Here is a 22,132-nt window from a genome sequence, read left to right on the forward strand (position 1 = left end):
AAGACGGAAGGTCAAAACAGTGGTTGGGTTCTCCCTGAACCCTCCAAGGGCAGCCAGGAGGACTGGCACAGCCCCTGCACAGCACAGAGACCTTTTTAGCTGCTCCTCATGAAGTTCCTGTTGCACTCGAGCTTCATTTTCCCGAGCTTCCTTCAGCTCCTCCTCCAGAAGCTTCTTATCAGAAACATGGGCCTCTGCCAACAGCAGCTGGTGCTGGGAATCCTTCAGCTTTTGCTGGAGTTTTGAGACCTTGGATTAAAACGGACATAGATTAAACTTTCTGAATATACAGGTCAGCATCTGAATCAGATCCCTCTAATTCCCCAGTGTCTGAGGCACGGGAAGAAAAGACTTCCTTGTTTTGACTCTTAAGTCCATTAAAAGCAAAACCTTTGGAATGGCTACCAAATTTTGGACCAAACACTATGTCATGAATTCCTAACAATCTTTTTTCAACCCAATTTGATCCTGCAAACTTCAAAAGGGAATCCAATGGTTTCTGCATGAGCATGGCAGAATCAGCGCCACGGAAAACACAAGGTTTTGGAATTTTCCAGACAGCAAACAGTAGGAAATCTCAGCAAGAACAAGATCAGGGTTCCCTGTGCCTGCCAGCCCCACTATCAGTATTTCAGAGATATTGAGTTATCAGACATGGCTTCTATTGCCTTGATTATGCTCCTGCTAATTACAGGCATTTTTTCTTATAATATTAAGCCGAGGGATCACAAAAACAGAATTTGGGGAAGCAAAGCTGCTTGTTTTCTGAACTAGACCTGCACAGAACTGTCAAACATACCCCAGCTTACACTCACCTTCTTTTGTGCTTCTCCTGCTCTCGATTTCTCCTGAACCAGCTTCTCCTGGAGGCTGCTCTGGAGCTTATCAGCCTGGGAGCACTTGGAGAGCTCCAGTTCCAGCTCCTTGACCTTCTGCTGGCTCCTCTCCCACTGTGCTGAGAGGGAAGAACATGTTTCCGTGGTGTCCGAGAGTTTGGCCCGGGCCTGCTTCAGCTCAGCTTTGACCTGAGATCCCAGAGAATAAATCAGATTTATCCTTCAGCAAAAATCAGCTGGAATGGCTTGGCTAGGGAAGGGGAACAGGATTCCCGAATGAGCAAAAGAGGAATCACAGAGGAAGTAAAGCATGTTTTATTTGGATGCAGTGAAATTTTTAACAGAATCCCAGAGTGGTCTGGGTAGGAAGGAGCCTTAAAGATCACCTGGTTCCAACCCCCTGTCATGGGCAGGTACACCTTCCACTATCCCACGTTTCTCCAAGCCCTGTCCAACCTGGCCTGGAACATTTCTGAGGATGAGGTGCTCTGGGTAACCTGTGCCAGGGCCTCCCCACCCCCACAGGGAAGGATTTTCTCCCAGTATCCCATCTGACCCTGCCCTCTGGCAGTGGGAAGCCACTCCCCCTTTTACTGGCACTCCAGACCCTCATCCCAAGTCCCTCTCCAGCTCTCCTGGAGCCCCTTTGGCCCCAGAAGGGGCTCTGAGCCTTTATTCCTCCAGGTGAACACACCCAGCTCTCCCAGCCTGGCTCCAGATGGGCTCCAGCCCTCGTGCTTGTAATTCCCATGGAGCTGAGGCAGAGCACACTGTGGAGCCTGGCTCTGTCCCTACCTTGGTGCATTCCTGCTGGAGCAGCAGATTTTGCCTCTGGAGGTCAGCGTTCTTCTCCCTCTCATACCTGAGCTCCCTCTCGGCGGAGCTGCACAAGTTCTGCACCCGCCGCAGGTCTTGGCGCAGCTGCTGCAGCTTCTCCTCCTGCTGCTGGAACCTCTCCTCAGACAGACCCTGCAGGAACAACAGAAGTGACACAGAAATTAAGGTAGGATAAAGGTGATTAAAGAAGGCAGAAGCCAGTAGGATTTAAGGACATTTGGGCAGGTAGATGCATGAAGCCTGGCATTTCTATGTCCTTACACCATGTCCTGTTCCCTTCACTGTCCCTGCAGGGCTTTAAGAGCCATATGGATGTGACACTTGGGGACATGGTTTGTGGTGGATATGCACTGCTGGGTTAATAGTTGGACCTGATGATCTCAGAGGCCCCAGTGATTCAATGATTCTCTCCACCACCTCAGAGAAGCCAATACAACTCCTGAAACTGAGGGGGAAGAGGTGATAAGGGAATAAATCCCTGTTAAAAAAAAACCTGTCCAATCAAAGCAAAGCCACTAGATCACTTTGGATTCTTGTACCAGAGTCTCATTCAGGAGTGACACAGTCAGGCCAGCTCCCAGAGGGATCAGGAACAGGAGAAAGGTGAGTCCCGGCAGCTGGACAAGAATACATGACAGAGCCTGGCCACTGGGAGGTGTCACCGACGATCTGTGAGGGCTCTTGGGAGATATCAGATCTCCTTGGCTCACTCACCTTCCTGGCACATACACCAAAACCTGGCTTGTACCAAAGCCATTCTTTCCAGATCACTTTCAGCCATCTCTGGATCTGCATTCCCACTTTGCATCTTCACTCTCTGCTCTTGGGACCAGATGGAATTCACTGAAGACTGAATCTGCCTTCTCAGATAATCCCCAGATAATTTCCCAAGCTGGGAAAAGTCTTGATCCAGCACTGTGGGATCTGGCAGTGTCAGTCATTCTGGAGGCCCGTTGACTCCATTGGTTTTGTGGGGCTTTCCCCACCTGTTTCTATCAAGATCCCTTCCCACATCCACTGCACTCCTTGTGTCTTGCCCTGCTCCATCGGATGATTTGCTGCTTCTTGGATATAACCAGACTCCCATCCTCTACTTCTCATTCCCACCCTGGCCATACAGACCACCCTGTCCTCTCTTCTCTCTTCTCTAAATCTTTACACAGAAGCTGAGATCCTCCTCAGTCTCCCCATCCTGAGTTCTTCCATCATTTCCTCCCTGTTTGGCAGGGACACCTACACCTCCCTTTCTCTGTCAGCTCACAAGGTGAGAAAAGTGAACAAATTCCATTTAAATCACTTATTTCTGCCATGTGTAATCAGTTCAGTTTATCCAAGTCCCCAGCCCATCCAAAAGCACAACACAAGAAAATGAACACATCCCTAATTTCCAACCATTGCTCACACCACAGGACTGGCTTTCAGCCCACTTCAATTATGTTTTGCCACTCAATTAATGACAAAAAGTAGGGTGCAGATAAGCTGCCCATACCTGTTTAAGGCTCCCCTCTAAACTGCCTGCCAAGCTCTGCCATGGGAGAAACCTGTTCTCCCTCTCCTCCAAGCCTGGGGTCATCCTCCTCATGTCTCTGCTGGGGCCCTGCTCCCAGGCATTCCGGATGTCACGTTTGAGCTGAGCAATTTCTTCAAGCAGCATCTGTTTCTCTTCATTGCTCTCTTTGAGCTGCTTTTCCAGCTTCTCCTTCTTCTTATTGCTCTCTAGTAATTCAGAGCTTGAAGGAGAAACAGTAAAGAAGAGAGATAACTACAGAAATCCAGGGAAAACACCCTTAAAGCAGAAAAGCTTGGGAGAGTCCAGTGAAACACTTAAGCGCTTCGGGAGGCTCCAAAGGGGATTCAGTCCTGGATGCAGCTGTTCTGGGCAAGGGTCAGTCTCCCTGGGACACTTCCCACAAAATCACGTGTGTCCAAAGGTTCAGCTCTCCCCCAGAGGAGGTTACAGGCTGGCTAAGGAATCCTCACAAAGGCACAGGAGCTGCTCTGGACTCAGAGTCACAGGGAAGCCCTGGAATAGGGGCTCAGGTGTCCCAGTCCAGCTGTCTGACTGATCTTCACCCGAACTCCATCTCCATTTTCTCCATCCAAGATCAAAGCTGTGGCTGCTCCATCCCTGCAAGTGTCCAAGGCCAGGTTGGACAGGGCTTGGAGCAACCTGGGATAGTGGAAGGTGTCCCTGCCCATGGCAGGGGGTGGAACGGGATGAGCTTTAAGATCCCTTCCTTCCCACAACAGTCTGGAATTCTGTGATTTTATGTCCTGGATGTCCAGGCACTGGTACAGGTTGTCCAGGATGGAATCACCATCCCTGGAAGTGTTAAAAAAAAACTGTGGATGTGGCACTTGGGGACATAGGTTAAGGGTGAACATGGCAGTATTGGGAAACAGTTGGACTCAATGACCTTGGAGGGCTTTTCCAGCCTGAATGATTCCATTATTCCCTAGCAGCTCCCTATTGCCTTTTCCTGGTTGCACTTTATCCCAGTACCAGTAACCCAGGTCACTGTAACTATACTGGATTTAAACCAAGCTTTTATTTACTAAGTTTTAGCCCAGATGCTCCAGCTCCAAATTTGTCCTGATCTACTCAAAAAGGAGAGTTGGACCAACACCTGCTGATACCTCCCCTCCAAAGACACCCAAATTCCAAGGACTACCCAAACCTCAAGTGGGACTAGAACCACCAGCTGCTGCCAGCAGCGAGCCCTGAGGAGCCCAAACCCACAACAGGAGACTTCTGAAACCCCCTTAGTCCAACTTTAAGGGAATAATCTCCTCCCTAAGGACAGCTCCCATTTAGGCTGCTCAGAATCTGGAAGAGCTGCAGAAAAAATCCTTAATCCTGGCTGATCCTGATGGCACTAAGTCACCTAAATCAGAGATGCTGACCCAAGGACAAGATGAAGATGCCAGGCCCATTTTTGCCAGGAGCAGCCTCATGGGGAGTTGGAAAAGACTCAAAATTCAAGTCAGCAAAGACAAGGAGCAGCAAATAGCACAGGCTTTGTTAAGGTTTACCAGAGCAATTCTTGTTCTTCCCGCAGGTTTTTGATCTGTTCTTCCAAAAACACTACTTTAGCCATCTGTTCCTCATAGGTCTTTGCATCTGCACAGGGATCTTCCTCTTTCTGCTCCACTTTGTGACTCTGTTCTCTGTCTCGCAGGACTTCAGAGGCCTGTAAGGTCAGAAAACACCACGACTTGGATCTCCTTTGCTCTGATGGAAATCTTTGGAGGCGTACAGGGCAATCTGGGGACTCCAGCAAGACATGGCTTGTGATTCTGTGGCTAAATTATTGCAGTTCTTCCCTCTCAAAGACACACGTGAGTCTTTTTTCCTGCATGGAAAGTAGCTGTGTCTAAACTACCACCAAGCCATAGTTCTTTATTTGATTTTATCCTACTGTGGCACATCTACAGCTCACAGGGATCTACAGCATGTGCCAAAGCTATTTACAAAAGCAGCAGCTTTTGGCAAACCAGGAGGAGCACAAGGTGGGGGTTCAGGTAGCTCTCTCTCACAGAGGTGCTCCAACTCTACCCCAAACACCTTCCTAGGGATGGATTCTCCTTTCCCAGTGTCACCTAACCCTGTAGCAACAGGTAACACCACATCCTGAACCTGAGACTTGAGGAGAAGATGCCAAGAAAATAAAAGGGGCAGGAAAGGAGGAATGCATCAGGACAGAGGAACTCCCAGCTATATCACAACTGGAGTCTGCCCAGTGTCAGATCTGCTGCTTAGCTATGTTGGACCCAAATCCTTCAGACACAAACACCATTATCCTCACTAAACACCAACTTTGATTGCTATCCTCACTAAACACCAACTTTGATTGCTGAAGCTTTTCAATCAACAGCTCTTCCTGAGCTTTCAATCCCAGGTATTTCCTGGTATTTCAATTCCAAGGTGTCTTACCTACACCAAGACAAATTTGCTCATATTTGAGCAACACACCCAAGCAGCTCCTGTCTGCAGCAGGTACCACAGGAACTGGGAATTCCTTCCACATCTCACCTCTGGATCTAGCAAAGCACTGTCTTTGTGTTTCTCATGGGATAAATCCACAAGATCCCTGCTGGCTGATGCTCTCTGGAGACTTGGGAAGGTGCTTATGTGGCTTGTGAGCTCTGAGTGGGAGTCAGGTAAACCCTGGAGAGGAAACAACAGTCAGTGGATGAACACCCTGAAGGACAAGCTCAGGAAAAGATTTCTCCTTGCAAATGTCCAAAAACAATAAGAGATTTCCAGGTGACAGAACCCAATGATTTCATGCAAAGCTTTCCAGCACTGTTGGGAAATGATTCACTGCAGTACAGCTGCTCCATGCAAAGGGAATGAGCCTATGTGGGAAGCCAGGAATCCACCAAATACATGCAAAGGTCTCTATGCTAAAGGCTGTTCCAGTCTAACGTAGGGCTCTGGATTCCATCTCCTCCTGATCCCTTTGATGGGAAAACTGTCCCTCTTTCAGGAAGACCACGGGTCAGTGGGTGGCTGAATTCCAACCAGACTTTCAGGGATGGATGATTTGGATTCAAAGCTCCCCGGATCACGAGTAGACTGAACTACTTCGAGGCAAGAGTTAGAAAAGGACTCTTCCCATTTTCCCCACCATCCCCCAGATCAGACAATTCCTTTCCATGTGCACATTGACAGACTGACCTAGCCTATTCCTCCCAGTCATGCTGTTTTCATCCCAAGCTTTGATCCCAAGTTTCAGTGTGGATTTGCTGCAGAACAACTAAACCCTGGCCTCTAGATGCCACTGTTCCTCCAGCAGCACCTGAGTCTGTGGAGTTGTGCCAACAGCTCAGGACTTCCATGGATTTTTACTTGGATTCAAGGACTCACAAACTGATCTAAGGCTTCTCAGCATGATAAAAAATGAGATTTGTCATGCCTGCATCCCCCCCATTGTCAGATTGTCAGTCTCCAATTTCCAGGTCCCTTTGTCCAGGCCACGGATCTGCCAATCTCCTAAACTTTTACCCTAATTTTCAGCACTTGTCCTGGCAGCCCTTGGACAATTTTGTTGGCACCTCTCACTGTCTTTCCTCTGTGGCCCAGCTGGAATACAAGAGTTCCAGCAACATTCCCAGCAGGGAAACCCTCAGAAGTTGATTTATTGCCTAAATTGGTTCAAGCCAAGTGTGCCAAGGCCCTTGGGGAAATCCCAGCAGGATGATTATTTGGCTCTGAGGTGTTAAGAGTCTTGCAATTAATACCTGAGTCTGAAAACTCCCATTCTGCCCTCTGTAGAATCAGGGTTTGGCTACAAAGCTGGATTTACTGATTTGGTATTAGATTCACTGAAAGGAAAGTAAATTCTGGAGTCAGAGATGATGCCACGAGAGCAGCTGGATTGAAAACCCTCCACCAAAGGTTTGAGAGAGGCTGGGCTGGAGATATGCATCAAGAGATGCCAGGAAGTTAGTTTGGGGGTCACCTGTGGATGTTTCAAGGAGCATCCAGAGGCAGCTGGCTCCTGCAGGGAGTCCCACCACAGGGACTGGACATACCTGGCTGCCCAGAACCACCTTCTCAGCCTTCAGGTCTTCCCAGAGCAACTCCAGCTCAGATGCCAGTTGCTTTCTCTGTTCTCTTCTCTCTCCCAGCTGACTCCCCAACTTGTCTATTGTTTCCTGACAGCTTTCCAACATCTGGAACAATAAATGTTCACAGTCACTTCCACAACATTGCTTTTTCTATGCAGAGAGAAGCAGATTGCAGGAAATGTGGCTTCTAGGAAACAAGGAGAGGAGAAAAATAGTTCTCAAATGTTTCCAGTGGTATTCCTATACCTCTTATCCAGGGCTCACAGAACCTCCACTGACCCAAAACACCATGGGAAGCTCCCATCTCTGTCTGGCTGACACACCAGGCAGATCCAATTGTTGGGCTGGCAAGGAACAAATGGACTGGAACCTGATGGGAATCAACTTTAAATGTACCTACACATCTCTTGGTTTCACTAAACCCTAAACAAGAATCGAGCACCTTCACACAGGTAAAAACTTCACACTCATGGGGGACATCATGCTCCTCAGCTGGCGCAGCTGAAGGCAAGACAACTCCTAAGGGGAGAGTTTTCATGGAGATCACATTGGCTGCTTTCCTCCAAAAATCCATTCATCTGCATGAGCTGAGGGGCTACAAATCCTCAGGAGAGGGTGAGAAATAGCATCCCCAGGAGACAGTCACTTCAGATGCTCATTTAAGATGCTCATTTAAAACATTTCCAAACAGAACAGCTCATTTCACAAGAAAAAGTTCTCACCTCCTGCATCTCCTGAGCTCCAGATGTCACCTGCTCATTCCCATTCATCTCATTTTTGTTCTTCTGCACCTCAAACAACTCTGTTTCCAAACTGGTGATCTGAACATGAACATGGGATTTCCAAGTTAAAACCAAACCAGGACTCACAACTAAATGCACAACTACTCCTAGAGTGCTCCCTGTGCTGCTGTTATGGGATAAGGCCCATATTGGAAGCAAGGAACAGGAGGGGATGTGCATAGCCAGCTCCAGCTCATCCCTCATCCTGCTGCTTCCAAGGAAGAAGGAGCCACCTGGACTCAAGCCAGAAAAAGATGGAATTCCGCTCCACAAAAGGAGTAGAACAACCCAGGCACATGGTGAAAACTCAAAGCTTCCACACATTGTAGTGGTCCCCCAACATGGAGGACCCCAAGACACACCAGTTTAGGTACGGGTCATCCTTGTTCCCTGTGCTCAGAGTGCTGATCTTATCCAGCCAGATGTTCAGCCTGGTCCATCAGGACTCATCCTAGTCCCTTCACTGCTCATAGGAAGTTTTCAGTCCCTCCGGAAGTGCTCCAAGGACTCAGGATTTGGGACAGCAAAGCACTGACCTCTGTGACCAATGACTTCTGTTCCTTCTGGCACCTCCTGGCAGGTGGGAGTTTGGCAAGGTCTCACTCTGCAGTTGGACCACCCCACAAGGGCATCTGCCCTTCATGGAAAAGTTATTGGTTCTGAAGTTATGAAGGGCTCAAAGAAGCTCAGAGCAGCCCAGATAAGGATCATCCCAGAGGAGCAGCTCAGCTTCTTTTTCCCATGAGGGATCCCACAGACCTTTTTCCAAAATCCAAGTCTTGGCACTGGCAGCCCCCCTGCTCTGTTGCCAGCAGGAGCCTGGACAGCTTCCTTTTCATTCCTTAGGCTTGAAATCCAGTTTGAGCCTATTTCTAAAACCCCAGGCTGGACTGTCTAACTGCCTGAGCTTGGTTCTCCTGAAATGAGCTGGGACACTGGAGGGAGATGAAGTCCAGCTTCACAGAACCTCAGACTGGTTTGAACTAGAAGGGACCTTAAAGCCCATCCAGTTCCACCCCTGTCATGGGCAGGGAGGGACACCTTCCTCTATCCCAGGCTGTTCAGCCTGGCCTTGGACACTTCCTGGGATCCAGGGGCAGCCACAGCTTCTCTGGACAACCTGTCCAGGGCCTCCCTACCTTCACAGCCAAGAAATTCTTCCTCATATGTAATCCCAAAGCCAAATGAGTGCCAAGTCCCTGCCAATCCCAGTCTATTTCCAAAGCAGCACCTCAAAGCCCCTGAGCTTTGCTCTCCCTGATGAGTTCCTGGCACCAGCTGGGTCTGCTGGAGCTTCCAGCAAGAAATGGTCTCCAACACACAGGAAAGCTGCTGCAACACTGCTTTTTGAATTAAAGATATGAGTTCACCAATGTGTTAAAAGGTATTAAAAGTGGAGTGAAACACCCAGATCTCTCACAGAAAAGCTAAAGGACAACAAACCGCTCTCCTTTTGTATGACTTTATGATTATTTTGGGTTCAGCAAGATTTTGGAACTCCAAAAGGGATCTCACATACAAAACACACCTCCCCTCCTCACCCCCAGACAGCCTCTAGTCAGAAGTTGATAACCAACAATGCATTTCTTTATTCTCCCTCCAAGCCATTAACTTTTAAGCATTTAATTTGTGCTCCCAAATCCCGTGCCAACAGCAGAACAATCCTCACTCTGTATCCCGCTGCCCTGCTCCTGAGTTACAGCTGGGCCAGCCAAGGTTTCTGCAGCTGTGCCAGGATCAAAAAAACCTCCCAAGTCCTTCCCAGCTGGGGCAGGACTGGCAAACACCCAGCACACTGCCTTGCCCACGTTTCAGCCCCTTCCCTCCTCATCTCCAGGGCCCTTAAAGCCCTCGGGAATGCAGGACACAGCTCAGCAACCTCCAGTTAAGCAGATGGATCTATCCAAGGGTTAAAACCCACCTCCTCGTCCATCCCACCTCTGCTCCATGACCCTGCATCCCTCAAAATGGTTCTTTTCCAGCTGCAGCAGCTGCCAAGCCTCTGCAAACAAAATGCCTCACATCTCCTTGGTTCCCGAGCATGGCGTGCCCTGGGATCTGTGTGACAACCCACAGAGCAAAGCAGGGATTTGTCCAAACTGAAAAGATAGCATGTTTGATTTGTGGATGGCTGTGTTTACTCTGGTCCAAGGGGGAAGAGTTTGGTGTGAGCTGAACAAGCCCCAAGTTAAACCAAAGCACTGCCACAGTGGACAGACCCTTTTCCATCCCATCCCAGAGCTGGCCTCTGGCTCCTCCAAGACAGGAGGCAAACATGGTACCACTGGCACCCTCATTGAGGTATTTGAACTTGCCTTCAGCCTGTTTTTAGAGGCTTTTCCAGAGGCTACTGGGAATTCCTCATCTCTTCCTTTGAACAACCCAGCTCAGAGTTGTGTATCCATGTGGGACATGCTGGCACCATCTCTGACACCATGTTTTAACCCAACACCAGGTGTTAGGACATGTCATTCCTCACTGAAAACTGGGAGGGGGGGCACTAAAACCACATCTCAGAAATTCCCTAGGGACACTCTGGACTGGTGCAGCTGTCAGGAAAGATAAATCAATCCAGGTCCACTGCAGAGAGAATTTCCAGCACAGAGGGCAGAGGGCAAGAGCCCCAGCAAGGAAGTGCTCCTGCCCAGGCAGCAGTCTCAGCACATGGGAACGACCTCCTCAGCCAACCTTTGTGGGGAGAATCCCATCTACCTACCTGGCCAGACCAAAGTCTCTTTTCCTCTGCTCTCTCTGGCTGTAAATTCTCCAGCTGCTCCCTCTGTAAGGGATCACATGGCCTGGCAGTGATGCTCCACGCTGAATTTTCCCCAGGGAAGCAGTGCCAACCCAGCCTGTAGTGCCAGTGCTCCTCACAGAGCTACTCCAGAGGGATGGAGGTATCCCTCCATAAAACTGAGGCTAAAAACCACCGTGACAAGACAGCATCAGCCTGAGAGGCTTCAGCCACAACTTATTCCTTGCTCAGAGGATGGAGGTGGTCCTACAGGTGCTCAAGGAGGCTCCCAGTGTTGCCATGGTTCTAGAAAACCTGATGTTTAATAAGTGCTTTGCATCTGTGATTTTCCAAAGGTTTCCATTTGTCACATGCAAATAATAAAGAATTTCTATCCACCTCCTGAAGTCAAAGCATGATTTGTGTGGATTTGTCCTATTAACAGGAATAGATCCAGGTTACCCAGGATGAGGGTATCCAAAATCAAGTAGGACCCAGGTTAGTGTGGAGGGGTTTTGGGCCAGTGAGGCAGCAGAGAGCTTGCTTTGCAGTGTTGGGATAAATTGGGCTATTTTAGTGCTAACAAAGGCATGCTGATCTTGGACTGAGAATAAGATATAAACAGGTGGCCAGAGTGAGAAAGCAAGCCAGGATGTGCTAATCACAAGAGCAAGAAAGTAGAACATAAACATAAAATGCTGTAACCAATTAGTAGGGTAGTTGCTGCGCATGAACAGTTACTTGTAGCCAATAAATATTAGTATTAGGCGCATGAGCGCATGCACGTATGTCAGAACTTTATAAAAGACAACAGCTCGTATAATAAAGTGGGGCATTCACCATAACTCTGTGAGTGTTACGTGTCTGACTCTGGTCGCTCCTCGCAACGTTTGGCGCCAGAACAGGGACCTTCGATTCGACCCACTGTGGGAGGTAAGCGAGTGGGCAAGCTCCGAGAAGCAGTGCTCGGAGGGCTGAAGACCACTGCATGCAGGCATACCCAGTGGCACTGTGCCTGGGCTGACACTATAGAGGAGAGCTCACTGTTCCAATTGATTGATTGCATTCTTCCCTCACCGAATTCCTCCGTAACATTTGGCACCCGAACAGCGATGCAGCGAGGTTGGACATGGTTTTCGCTAGAGATGCATAGGTGTTGATTCGATCTCGCTAATCTTGCCACAGCATGTGGTGAGGTGTTGGAGGTTGGTTCTTTCCCTTTTCCCTCTGTGGAATTTTCTCCATTGTCATGCTAAAATACCTGTTAACTGGGACCTGGTGGCAAGGAGGAGGGGAGAGAGGAGGGTAACACCAGCGAGATTCAAATATCCAGAATAGGAAGCTGAAGGCTCTGGCTCAGCCCATTTGCCCCACGGAATTCGGACGAGAAGGACGATCGCCGCCTCTACCCCAACCCTGCCATCCCAGCACCAGGATCCATCCTCAGTGCTGTCCAACTCTCGCCTTAACCTGCCATCATCCATCACTCTGCTGAGCACTAGGACCGACACCATGAGCGACGGGCTCTCTCTCCATCTCTCTCTCCCCCCCTGGGACAGCGCTGCCATCACCCCCAACCCTCCTGCAGCTCTGCGGGACCTGCCCGCCCCCAGCACCGGGAACTGCAGCTCAGGGAAAAGGTGCCTGCAGCCAGAAAGAACTGGGACTGAGTTACTGTTCTGTTTGTGAGTAATTTCATAGCTGTTGTTGTTCTTGTTTGTCTTGTTAGTGATACTAGTAAAGAACTGTTATTCCTATCCCCATATCTTTGCCTAAGAGCTCCCTTAATTTCAAAATCATAATAATCTGTAAGAAAGAAGGATCACATTTTTCAGTTCAAAGGGAGGCTTCTGCTTTCCTTAGTAAACACCTGTCTTTCAAACCAGGACAGATTTTGGCGCCCAATGTGCGGCCCAAGGGCATTGAGAGGAAGGGGTGAAAAAGGAATAACAGTTCTAGAGATACCTCAGTTTTGTGTTAGGTGGCATCATGTTGTCCAGCTTACCGTGGTTTGGGCTCCATGTGGCCACAGCTTTATCTCTCCCATTTGCAATCCCTTACTTGAACATGGGTCCTATAACTCAGGCTGCTGTAACTATTATCCAGTTCATTTTGTGGGCTGATAACGAGAGAAATTAATGGATTTTTAACTTCCTCTGGAAGGTGGGCACATGGATTCAGGGCTATCACACTCTAACTGTATGTTTTTGGGGTTACTTTAATAATGGTACATACTGTGAAGATATGACACCAGAAAAATTTTTGTCCCAACCCCCTACACAGTTTTTTGGGTCTGCTCCACCAGTTTTTGAAGGGTTCAAATCTCTTCTAAGCGGTAATAATATCATACAGTGGCTGACATTGCTAATAGGCCTTATAAACCTGTTCTATTTAACATTCAGAGATAAGGGGAGATTGACTCGCATGACAACCCTAATATGTCCCCCAAGAAGTAGAAATTCTGCCCCAGAGCCTGGCTCTGCCCCAGAGACTAAGAATTCTGCCCCTGAGCCTGACCCTGCCCCAGAGGCTAAGGATGTTGCCCCTAAGCCTGACTCTGCCCCAGAGCCCAACTCAGAGGGGAACCACCCAGAGCGGGTGGGGTTTCTTGTGAAGGAGATGGGCCAGATGCTGGAGGAGTACTTTTTCACAGCTCTTGAGAAACTCTCCCCCTGCCTTAAAAAGGAGAACCTGATGGTGCAGCAGTGGAACCCACAGATGTTACATCTCGCCAGGCTCCAGCTGAACTGCAAGGGCACTCACAACCAGCAGCAGTTGCCCCCGTGGAAACTAGAAAGTCTAAGATGAAAACAAAGCACCTAAATAATAATGATCAGAAAGCAGGGCCCTCACAACCAGCAGGGGAGACAGAGGTTAAAATCATCATGGAGTCCCTGTCGTACAAGAGTCTCCATAATCTGTGTAAAGACGTTGTATGAAGGGGCCATGAGGCTTTTACAACGTGGTTACTGTGGGTCAGGGACCTTACGGGTACAGGTGTGCAGCTGGATGGTACTGAGGCAAGGAATTTGGGACCCCTGACCCAGGACTCAGGTGTGGATCACATATTCGTAAGGGAACCAGGCCCCCTTTCCCTCTGGGAGTGGCTTTTAATGAGTGTAAAAAAAAGGTTTGTCCATAAAGAGAAAATGCAGGAGCACCACCATAAAATGCGCTAGAAGACCGTTGAGGAGGGGATCCAACAGCTGAGAGAAGTGGCAGTACTGGAGGTACTCTTTGGGAGGGGTGGACAACATGACAATGACCCTGACAAGGTCAAGTGCATAGGGCAGATGTTGTGGAATCTCGCACACCTGGGGCCATCTAATTACACCACATTCATTGCAGCCATTAATGATGACACCAACCACGAGACAGTGGGTTCTGTTGCCAAAAAGCTCAGAAATTTTGAGAGTATAATGAATGGCCCAATACAGGCTCAGGTCTCTGCTGTGATTAGGGAACTCAAAGAGGAGATGAGAGGGGTGAGGGAGGAGATGAGGAAGGTCAATGCAGCACCAGTGCGAGTCACAGATCCCAGAGTTAGAGCCCAACGTCCCCCAGCTAGGGAGAGAGGATACATCCCACGAGCTGACCTGTGGTTCTTTCTGCGTGACCATGGGGAAGACATGAGGAGGTGGGATGGGAAACCCACTTCTGCCCTGGCAGCACGGGTGCGTCAACTCAGGGAGGGAAACACTAACCAAAGGAGCTCCACTAAAGTGAAGGTAGCCTCAACTTCCCATAACCAAGATGCAGGGCCTTACAAAAGGGAGGATGATTTGTCAGAGCCCCTTGAGGGAACCTCCAACATGTATGCCCCGGAAGAAAAATAATAACCAGGGCTAGAGGGGCCCTGCCTCTAGCCAGGGAGAGGCATGGGAAAACTGGGTCTTTTGGACAGTGTGGATCCGATGGCCTGGCACATCAGAGCCACAAAAACATAGGGCATTAGTTGATACTGGTTCACAGTGCACCCTAATACCATCAGAACATCTGGGGAAAGAGCCTGTTTCTATTGCTGAGGTGACAGGGGGATCACAGGAATTGACTTTGCTGGAGGCTGAGGTGAGCCTGACTGGGAAGGAGTGGCAGAAGCATCCAATTGTGACTGGCCCAGAGGCACCGTGTATTCTAGGTATAAACTTCCTCAAGAATGGCTATTACAAAGACCCAAAAGAAGTCAGGTGGGCTTTTGGAATAGCAGCTGTAGAGGCAGAAAACATTAAGCAATTGAACACCTTGCTTGGACTGTCAGAGAGCCCATCTGCAGTGGGACTCCTGAAGGTGAAGGAGCAGCAAGTGCAAATTGCCACCTCGACAGTGCACCACAGGCAGTACAGGACAAATCGAGATGCCGTGATCCCCATCCACAAGATGATCCGTGAGCTGGAGGGCCAAGGGGTGGTCAGCAAAACCCACTCACCCTTCAACAGCCCCATCTGGCCTGTGCGCAAGTCTGACGGAGAATGGAGATTGACTGTGGACTATCGTGCATTGAATGAAGTGACTCCACCGCTGAGCACTGCCGTGCCGGACATGCTGGAACTCCAGTACGAGCTGGAGTCCAAGGCAGCAAAGTGGTACGCCACCATTGACATTGCCAATGCATTTTTCTCCATTCCTCTGGCAGCAGAGTGCAGGCCTCAGTTTGCTTTCACCTGGAGGAGCGTGCAGTACACCTGGAACCGACTGCCCCAGGGGTGGAAACACAGCCCCACCATCTGCCATGGACTGATCCAGGCTGCACTGGAAAAGGGTGAAGCTCCAGAACATCTGCAATACATCGATGACATCATTGTGTGGGGGAACACGGCAATGGAAGTATTTGAGAAAGGAGAAAAGATCATCCAGATTCTGCTGGGAGCCGGTTTTGCCATCAAGAGGAGCAAAGTCAAAGGTCCTGCCCGAGAGATCCAGTTCCTGGGAGTAAAGTGGCAAGACGGGCGGCGCCAAATCCCCACTGAGGTCATCAATAAGATCACTGCGATGTCTCCACCAACCAACAAGAAGGAAACACAAGCTTTCCTAAGTGCCATAGGCTTTTGGAGAATGCACATTCCTGAGTACAGCCAGATCGTCAGCCCTCTCTACCTGGTCACCCGGAAGAAGAACAAATTCCACTGGGGCCCTGAGCAGCAGCAAGCCTTTGCCCAAATCAAGCAGGAGATCGCTCATGCTGTAGCCCTCGGCCCAGTCAGGACGGGACCAGAGGTGAAGAATGTGCTCTACTCTGCAGCTGGAAATCATGGTCTATCCTGGAGCCTTTGGCAGAAGGTACCTGGTGAGACCCAAGGCCAACCTCTGGGATTCTGAAGCTGAAGTTACAGAGGGTCTGAAGCCAGTTACACCCCAATAAAAAAGGAGATCTTGGTTGCTTATAAAAAAGTTCAAGCTGCCTCAGAGGTGACTGGCATAGAAGCACAGCTCCTCCTGGCACCCCGACTACCAGTGCTGGGGTGGATGTTTAAAGGGAAGGTCCCCTCTACCCACCACTCCACCAATGCCACATGAAGCAAGTGGATCGCCCTCATCACACAGCACGCCCATATCGGAAACCCAAATCGCCCTGGAATTTTGAAAATAATTACAAACTAGCCAAAAGGTGAAAATTTTGGTCTTGCCAAAAAAAAGAAGCAAAAACAAGTGACCCGAGCTAATGAAGCCCCACCATACAACCAACTGCCAGCAGACAAAACTCGCTACGCTCTTTTCACTGACGGTTTCTGTCGCATTGTGGAAACCGAAAGTGGAAAGCAACCGTATGGAGCCCCACATGACAGGTTGCACAAGCTACTGAAGGAGAAGGTGGATCAAGTCAACTTGCTGAACTCAAAGCCATTCAGCTGGCCCTGGACATTGCTGAAAGAGAGAAGTGGCCAAAGCTTTACCTTTACACTGATTGATGGATAATAGCCAATGCTCTATGAAGTTGGCTGGAAAGATGGAAAAAAACTAACTGGCAACTTAGGGAAAAAACAATCTGGGCTGTTAATAAGTGGAAAAACATTGCCACTTGGGTAAAGGAGCTACCCGTAAAAGTCCATCATGTAAATGCCCGTGTTCCCAAGAGTCGAGCTAATGAGGAGCACTGACACAATGAGCAAGTAGATCAGGCTGCAAGGATAGAGGTGTCACAGATAGACTTAGACTGGCAACACAAGGGAGAGTTGTTCCTGGGTCGATGGGCCCACGATGCCTCAGGTCATCAAGGCAGAGATGCTACCTATAAGTGGGCAAGAGACCGAGGGGTGGATCTCACCATGGACAGTATTTCCCAGGTTATCCATGACTGTGAGACGTGTGCTGCCATCAAGCAAGCCAAGCGAGTGAAGCCCCTCTGGTATGGGGGGCGGTGGTCCAAATATAAGCATGGGGAGGCCTGGCAGATTGACTACATCACACTGCCTCAGACACGCCAAGGCAAGCACTATGTGCTGACCATGGTGGAAGCCACCACTGGATGGTTGGAGACCTACCCTGTGCCTCATGCCACTGCCTGCAACACTATCCTGGGCCTGGAAAAGCAAATCCTTTGGAGACATGGTACCCCTGAGAGAAGTGAGTCAGACAATGGGACTCATTTCAAGAACAGCCTCATAAGCACCTGGGCCAAAAAACACGACATTGAGTAGGTGTACCACTTTCCTTATCACACACCAGCTGCTGAGAAAGTGAAACACTGCAATAAACTGCTTAAAACCACCTTGAAGGCACTGGGTGGGGGGACTTTCAAGAATTGGGAGATTAATCTACGAAAGACCACATGGTTAGTGAACACCTGAGGTTCCACTAATTGAGCAGGCCCTGCCCAGTCTAAGCCCTTGAGAACACCAGATGGAGACAAGGTTCCAGTGGTGCATATGAGAGGTATGCTAGGAAAAACTGTTTGGGTGAACTCTGCCTCCAGCAAAGACAATCCAATTAGTGGGGTGGTTTTCGCTCAAGGGCCAGGTTGTACCTGGTAGGTGATGCAAAGGGATGGAAAGACCCGAAGCAAACCCCAAGGAGACCTTGTTTTAGGGTGAACTACCTATGATACTGTGCCTGTATCTGTAACTGTATGGATGTCTATAATTTGAAGATTTTAATTTGGTTTAGCATGATGGTAGGGGAAAATTCGGGGTGGATAATGTTGGGGGTTGGTTCTCTCCCTTTTCCCTCTGTGGAATTTTCCCCATTGTCATGCTAAGATACCTGTTAACTGGGACGTGGTGGCAAGGGGGAGGAGAGAGAGGAGGGAAACCCCGCAAAATTCAAACATCCAAATGAGAAAGCAGAAGGCTCTGACTCGGCCCATTTTCCCCGCAGAATTCAGACGAGAAAGACGATCATTGCCTCTGCCCCATCCCTGCCACCCCTACGCCGGGAGCCATCCTCAGTGCTGTCCAACTCTCGCCTTAAGCTGCCATCATCCAGCACTCTGCTGAGCATTAGGACCGACACCGTGAGCGGAGGGCTCTCTCTCCATCTCTCTCTCTCCCCCCCTGGGACAGCGCTGCCATCACCCCCAACCCTCCTGCAGCTCTGCGGGACCTGCCCACCCCCAGCACCAAGAACTGCAGCTCAAGGAAAAGGTGCCTGCAGCCAAAAAAAACTGTGACTAAGTTACTGTTCTGTTTGTGTGTAATTTCATAGCTGTTGTTGTTCTTGTTTGTCTTGTTAGTGATACTAGTAAAGAACTGTTATTCCTATCCCCATATCTTTGCCTAAGAGCTCCCTTAATTTCAAAATCATAATAATCTGTAAGAAAGAAGGATCACATTTTTCAGTTCAAAGGGAGGCTTCTGCTTTCCTTAGTAAACACCTGTCTTTCAAACCAGAACATGAGGCAAAGAGGGAAAAGGAGCGAGGGACCGTCCCTAGAGGAGGTAGGAAGAATCGAGCACTCTCTTCCCAGTCCTGATTAAAAGCAAGCATGGAAAGTGAATGAGCTGCCGTGGTGAAGCTCCTGCTTAGTATACTCGCTAAGCGAGAGGAATCAGTAGCAGAGAAGACCCTCACCAAATTGGTGAAGTGGGTGTGAGAACACGGGTTCCTCGCTAGCCCGCTGCTTGAGTTTCAAGCAGTGGCTTGGCATGCTCTCAGTGATCACATGTGGGACATGACGATCACGAGCAAGGACAGAGAAATTAAAGACTTCCGTACTACCTGGCGCACAGTTATTAACACCTTAAATGATATGAGAGCGGAGGTAAAGATAGTTGCTGCCACTGTTGAGGCTCCTGCCCCACCAGGGGGAGCGGTGAAACCCCGACTGCCAGTTAAAGGGCTCGGACTTTTAAACGCCTTTTTTGGAACAACATGGGCAAGTGCCAGTTAAAGATCTATTGGCCTATCAATGCCCGACTGTACCTGATATGCTTAAACGAATATCAGAGGGGGATGTTTCCGCGGTACCATCTGTCCCACCGCTCCCAGAGCTACCCTCGGTTCCGCCATTGTCTACGGCTTCCTCCTTAAATGTGGTTACTGAAAACAACTCTAGAATAGTTATTGATAGCTGTGCTGCAGAGTTGGGGGGTCCAAGCTGCCGATCGCCACCCGCCCCCCGCCACGGTGCCACTGCCTGAGGGTGATGACGATGCGAACTGGGAGGGCCCCTTAGAACCAGGTCCTAAAAAGCCTAGCCTAGTGCAGCAAATGGCGAAACTAATGCAAAAAATGGATGAACGCACCTAGTTGACCGTTGCAAAATTAATAGATAATGTGCAAGAGTTACAAGGGGAACTAAAACAAAAGCGAGAACAAAAGCCAAACAAGGAAATAGCTATGCAATCCACAGTGAGCCCCGCCGTTCACGGAGCCACCCCCGGCAGGCCGAGCGGCGGTGGCTCCCGCAGCAGCGCTGAGAACCGCATCTGCACCATCTACCCCAGGGTTCCCGGAGCCGCCCGACCTCCACCGACAGCGCCTCAGTGCCCGCTGCCGTCGTGTTGGCCCCGGCCCACCCCTGGCCCCGCCATCGTCCGCAGTTTCCTCCTTAAGTGCACAAAAGGGAACGTGTACCGACAAAAAAAAAAAAAAAAAAAATAAGCAGAGAAGCACGACGGGTCCCTGCGCAAGGATACAAGTGGCCGGCCCAATGCTATCGAACACCTTCAATGCCCTGCCACAAGAGACAGTTTGAGAATCAACTTGGCAGCAGCAGTAGGCATGACTCTGTTAGACTCCCGGTAGTAAAAATCCCAACAGGAGTAACTGGACCTATTTATCATGAAGCCAGCGCTTTAGGTGCTTTGCTATTAGGGTGATCTTCGACTAGTATGGCAGGACTCATTGTGCTGCCCGGGATCATAGATGCTGATTATACTGGTGAAATCCAAATTATGGCATATGCATTTCAACCACCGATTACAATTTAAAAAGGGACACGAATTGCACAGCTGCTGGTGTATCATAAAGAACCTTTAGAAAATTATATTTTTCGCAGGTGCCTGCCACGACAGGATCGAAGATTTGGTTCCATGGGTGGAGCAATGGCCACTGTCTGAAGAGCGGCTTCAAATTGCACATGAATTAGTATAAGAACAGTTAAAAGCGGATCATATTAAGCCGTCTACCAGCCCCTGGAACACACCAATATTTGTAATTCCGAAGAAATCTGGAAAGTTGCAACTCTTACATGAACTATGAAAAGTCAATGACCAAATGAGGGCTATGAGGGCCCTCCAACCAGAAATGCCTCTGGCGGCTATGCTACCAGAAGGTTGGCATATTGTAGTTATTGTCCTTAAAGACTGTTTTTTCACCATTCCGTTACACCTCAAGACACAATGGCATCATCATAAAATTATTGGCTCTCGAGATGATTCCCTTCAAACCCTGTAACTGAAAGCTGTCCTTTGGGCATTGGGACAATGGAGACATCAGAACTTAAATATAGTGTCAGATTCCTTATATGTAGTAGGAATCGTTCAAAGAATAGAAGATGCAGTGTTACAGCTGCCCAAACGCAAAATCTTGGGGCGACTATTTTTACAGCTACAAAAGACTATTAATGAACAATCCACCCCTTGCTGCATTCTTCACATCAGAAGGCATCAAACAACCTTGGGACTTGGGGAAGGGAATGACAGAGCAGATCAGTTAGTCTCAATTGTGCACAAAGGCCCTGTTGATTCTTTTGCCGCAGAAAAACAAAGTCATAGCATGTTCCACCAGTCGGCAAAAATGTTAAAAAGACAGTTTCAACTGTCATGGGCAGATGCTCTGGGGATAGTAAAGTCACGTGATCAGTGCAGTCATCATACAGGATCACTGGGGCTAGGAGTTAATCCCAGAGGTCTCCAAGCCTGTGAGCTATGGCAAATGGATGTTTCACATGTTTCTGAGTTCGGCAGGCAAAAATACATGCATGTGACAGTTGATACCTTTTCTCACATGATTTGGGCCACGGCCCAGACAGAGGAGCATGCAACGCACATTATACAACATTTATTAGCCTGCTTTGGGGTTTTGGGAACGCCCATACAAATAAAAACAGATAATGGTCCTGCCTATAAGGGCGGAAGAGTAGCAAAATTTTTGCAGAAATGGGGAATCGAGCATTTACTGGGAGTCCCTCATAATTCCACTGGGCAAGCAATAGTGGAATGGGCAGACAGGACCCTCAAAGAACAATTAGCCAAACAAAAATTGTCAGAAGAATTGCAACCCCAGAATAGATTGCATAAGGTGTTATTTACGCTAAATTTTTTTGAGTCTCATAGGTGAGGCTGAAATGCCCCCAGCATTAATGCATTATGGAAAATAGGATAAATTACAACGATCAGAGGTTTTAGTGCATTATAAAAATCCTGCAACCGGTTCCTGGGAGGGCCCTGTACCACTTTTATTGACAGGAAGAGGGTATTCTTGTGTCTCCACAGGTGAAGGACCCCAGTGGATTCCAAGCAAATGGACTCGAGCCGCCAAGCGGACCGAAAAGATCAACAACAAAGAGTGATAAATTCATTGATTAAGCACTATATAGATGACTTGTGTTTTGAGGGAGCATTGTGTACCACTTGTTATTGTTAGAACCCTGTGTTGTTTAGTTCAGATAGTGTAGTTGTGTTACAATAACCCGCATATGCTCCACAGGATTATGGGGGTGAGGAAGCATTTAAACTGGCATATACAATTTGGGCAATTAAAAGAGCAATATGGAAGGCCCAAAAGGTAAAACAGGGAAAGGTGCTATTGGCATCTTGTTCCCTCTGCTCACAAGCATTGTCGCTTTGAGCTGGGCAGACCCGCATTTGGCAAATCAATTAAATTAAAGAACCAATGTTTGGCTTGATAAACGAAAATGAAATTAATTTAACCAGTACCATTTTAGATAAATTATCCCAAAATGTTAGTAATGTAAATCATGCAGTTCTGCA

At 48.7% G+C, this 22,132-nt stretch overlaps 1 protein-coding gene across 1 annotated transcript in view; it reads right to left on the reverse strand.

The window, feature by feature from the left end:
• The window catches only part of CCDC30 (coiled-coil domain containing 30), a 43,639-nt gene that overhangs the window by 15,710 nt on the left and 5,797 nt on the right, over positions 1–22,132 (reverse strand). The window contains exons 5-12 of the mRNA XM_062507792.1: positions 7,970–8,068; positions 7,212–7,352; positions 5,707–5,841; positions 4,707–4,864; positions 3,163–3,403; positions 1,632–1,805; positions 816–1,025; positions 92–249 (exon numbers count right to left, since the gene is read on the reverse strand). Coding sequence (XP_062363776.1) covers positions 92–249; positions 816–1,025; positions 1,632–1,805; positions 3,163–3,403; positions 4,707–4,864; positions 5,707–5,841; positions 7,212–7,352; positions 7,970–8,068 — 1,316 coding nt within the window. The remainder of the gene's footprint in view (positions 1–91; positions 250–815; positions 1,026–1,631; positions 1,806–3,162; positions 3,404–4,706; positions 4,865–5,706; positions 5,842–7,211; positions 7,353–7,969; positions 8,069–22,132) is intronic.

This window comes from Cinclus cinclus, chromosome 23 (assembly GCF_963662255.1).
Source record: "Cinclus cinclus chromosome 23, bCinCin1.1, whole genome shotgun sequence".
Taxonomy (NCBI): domain Eukaryota; kingdom Metazoa; phylum Chordata; class Aves; order Passeriformes; family Cinclidae; genus Cinclus; species Cinclus cinclus.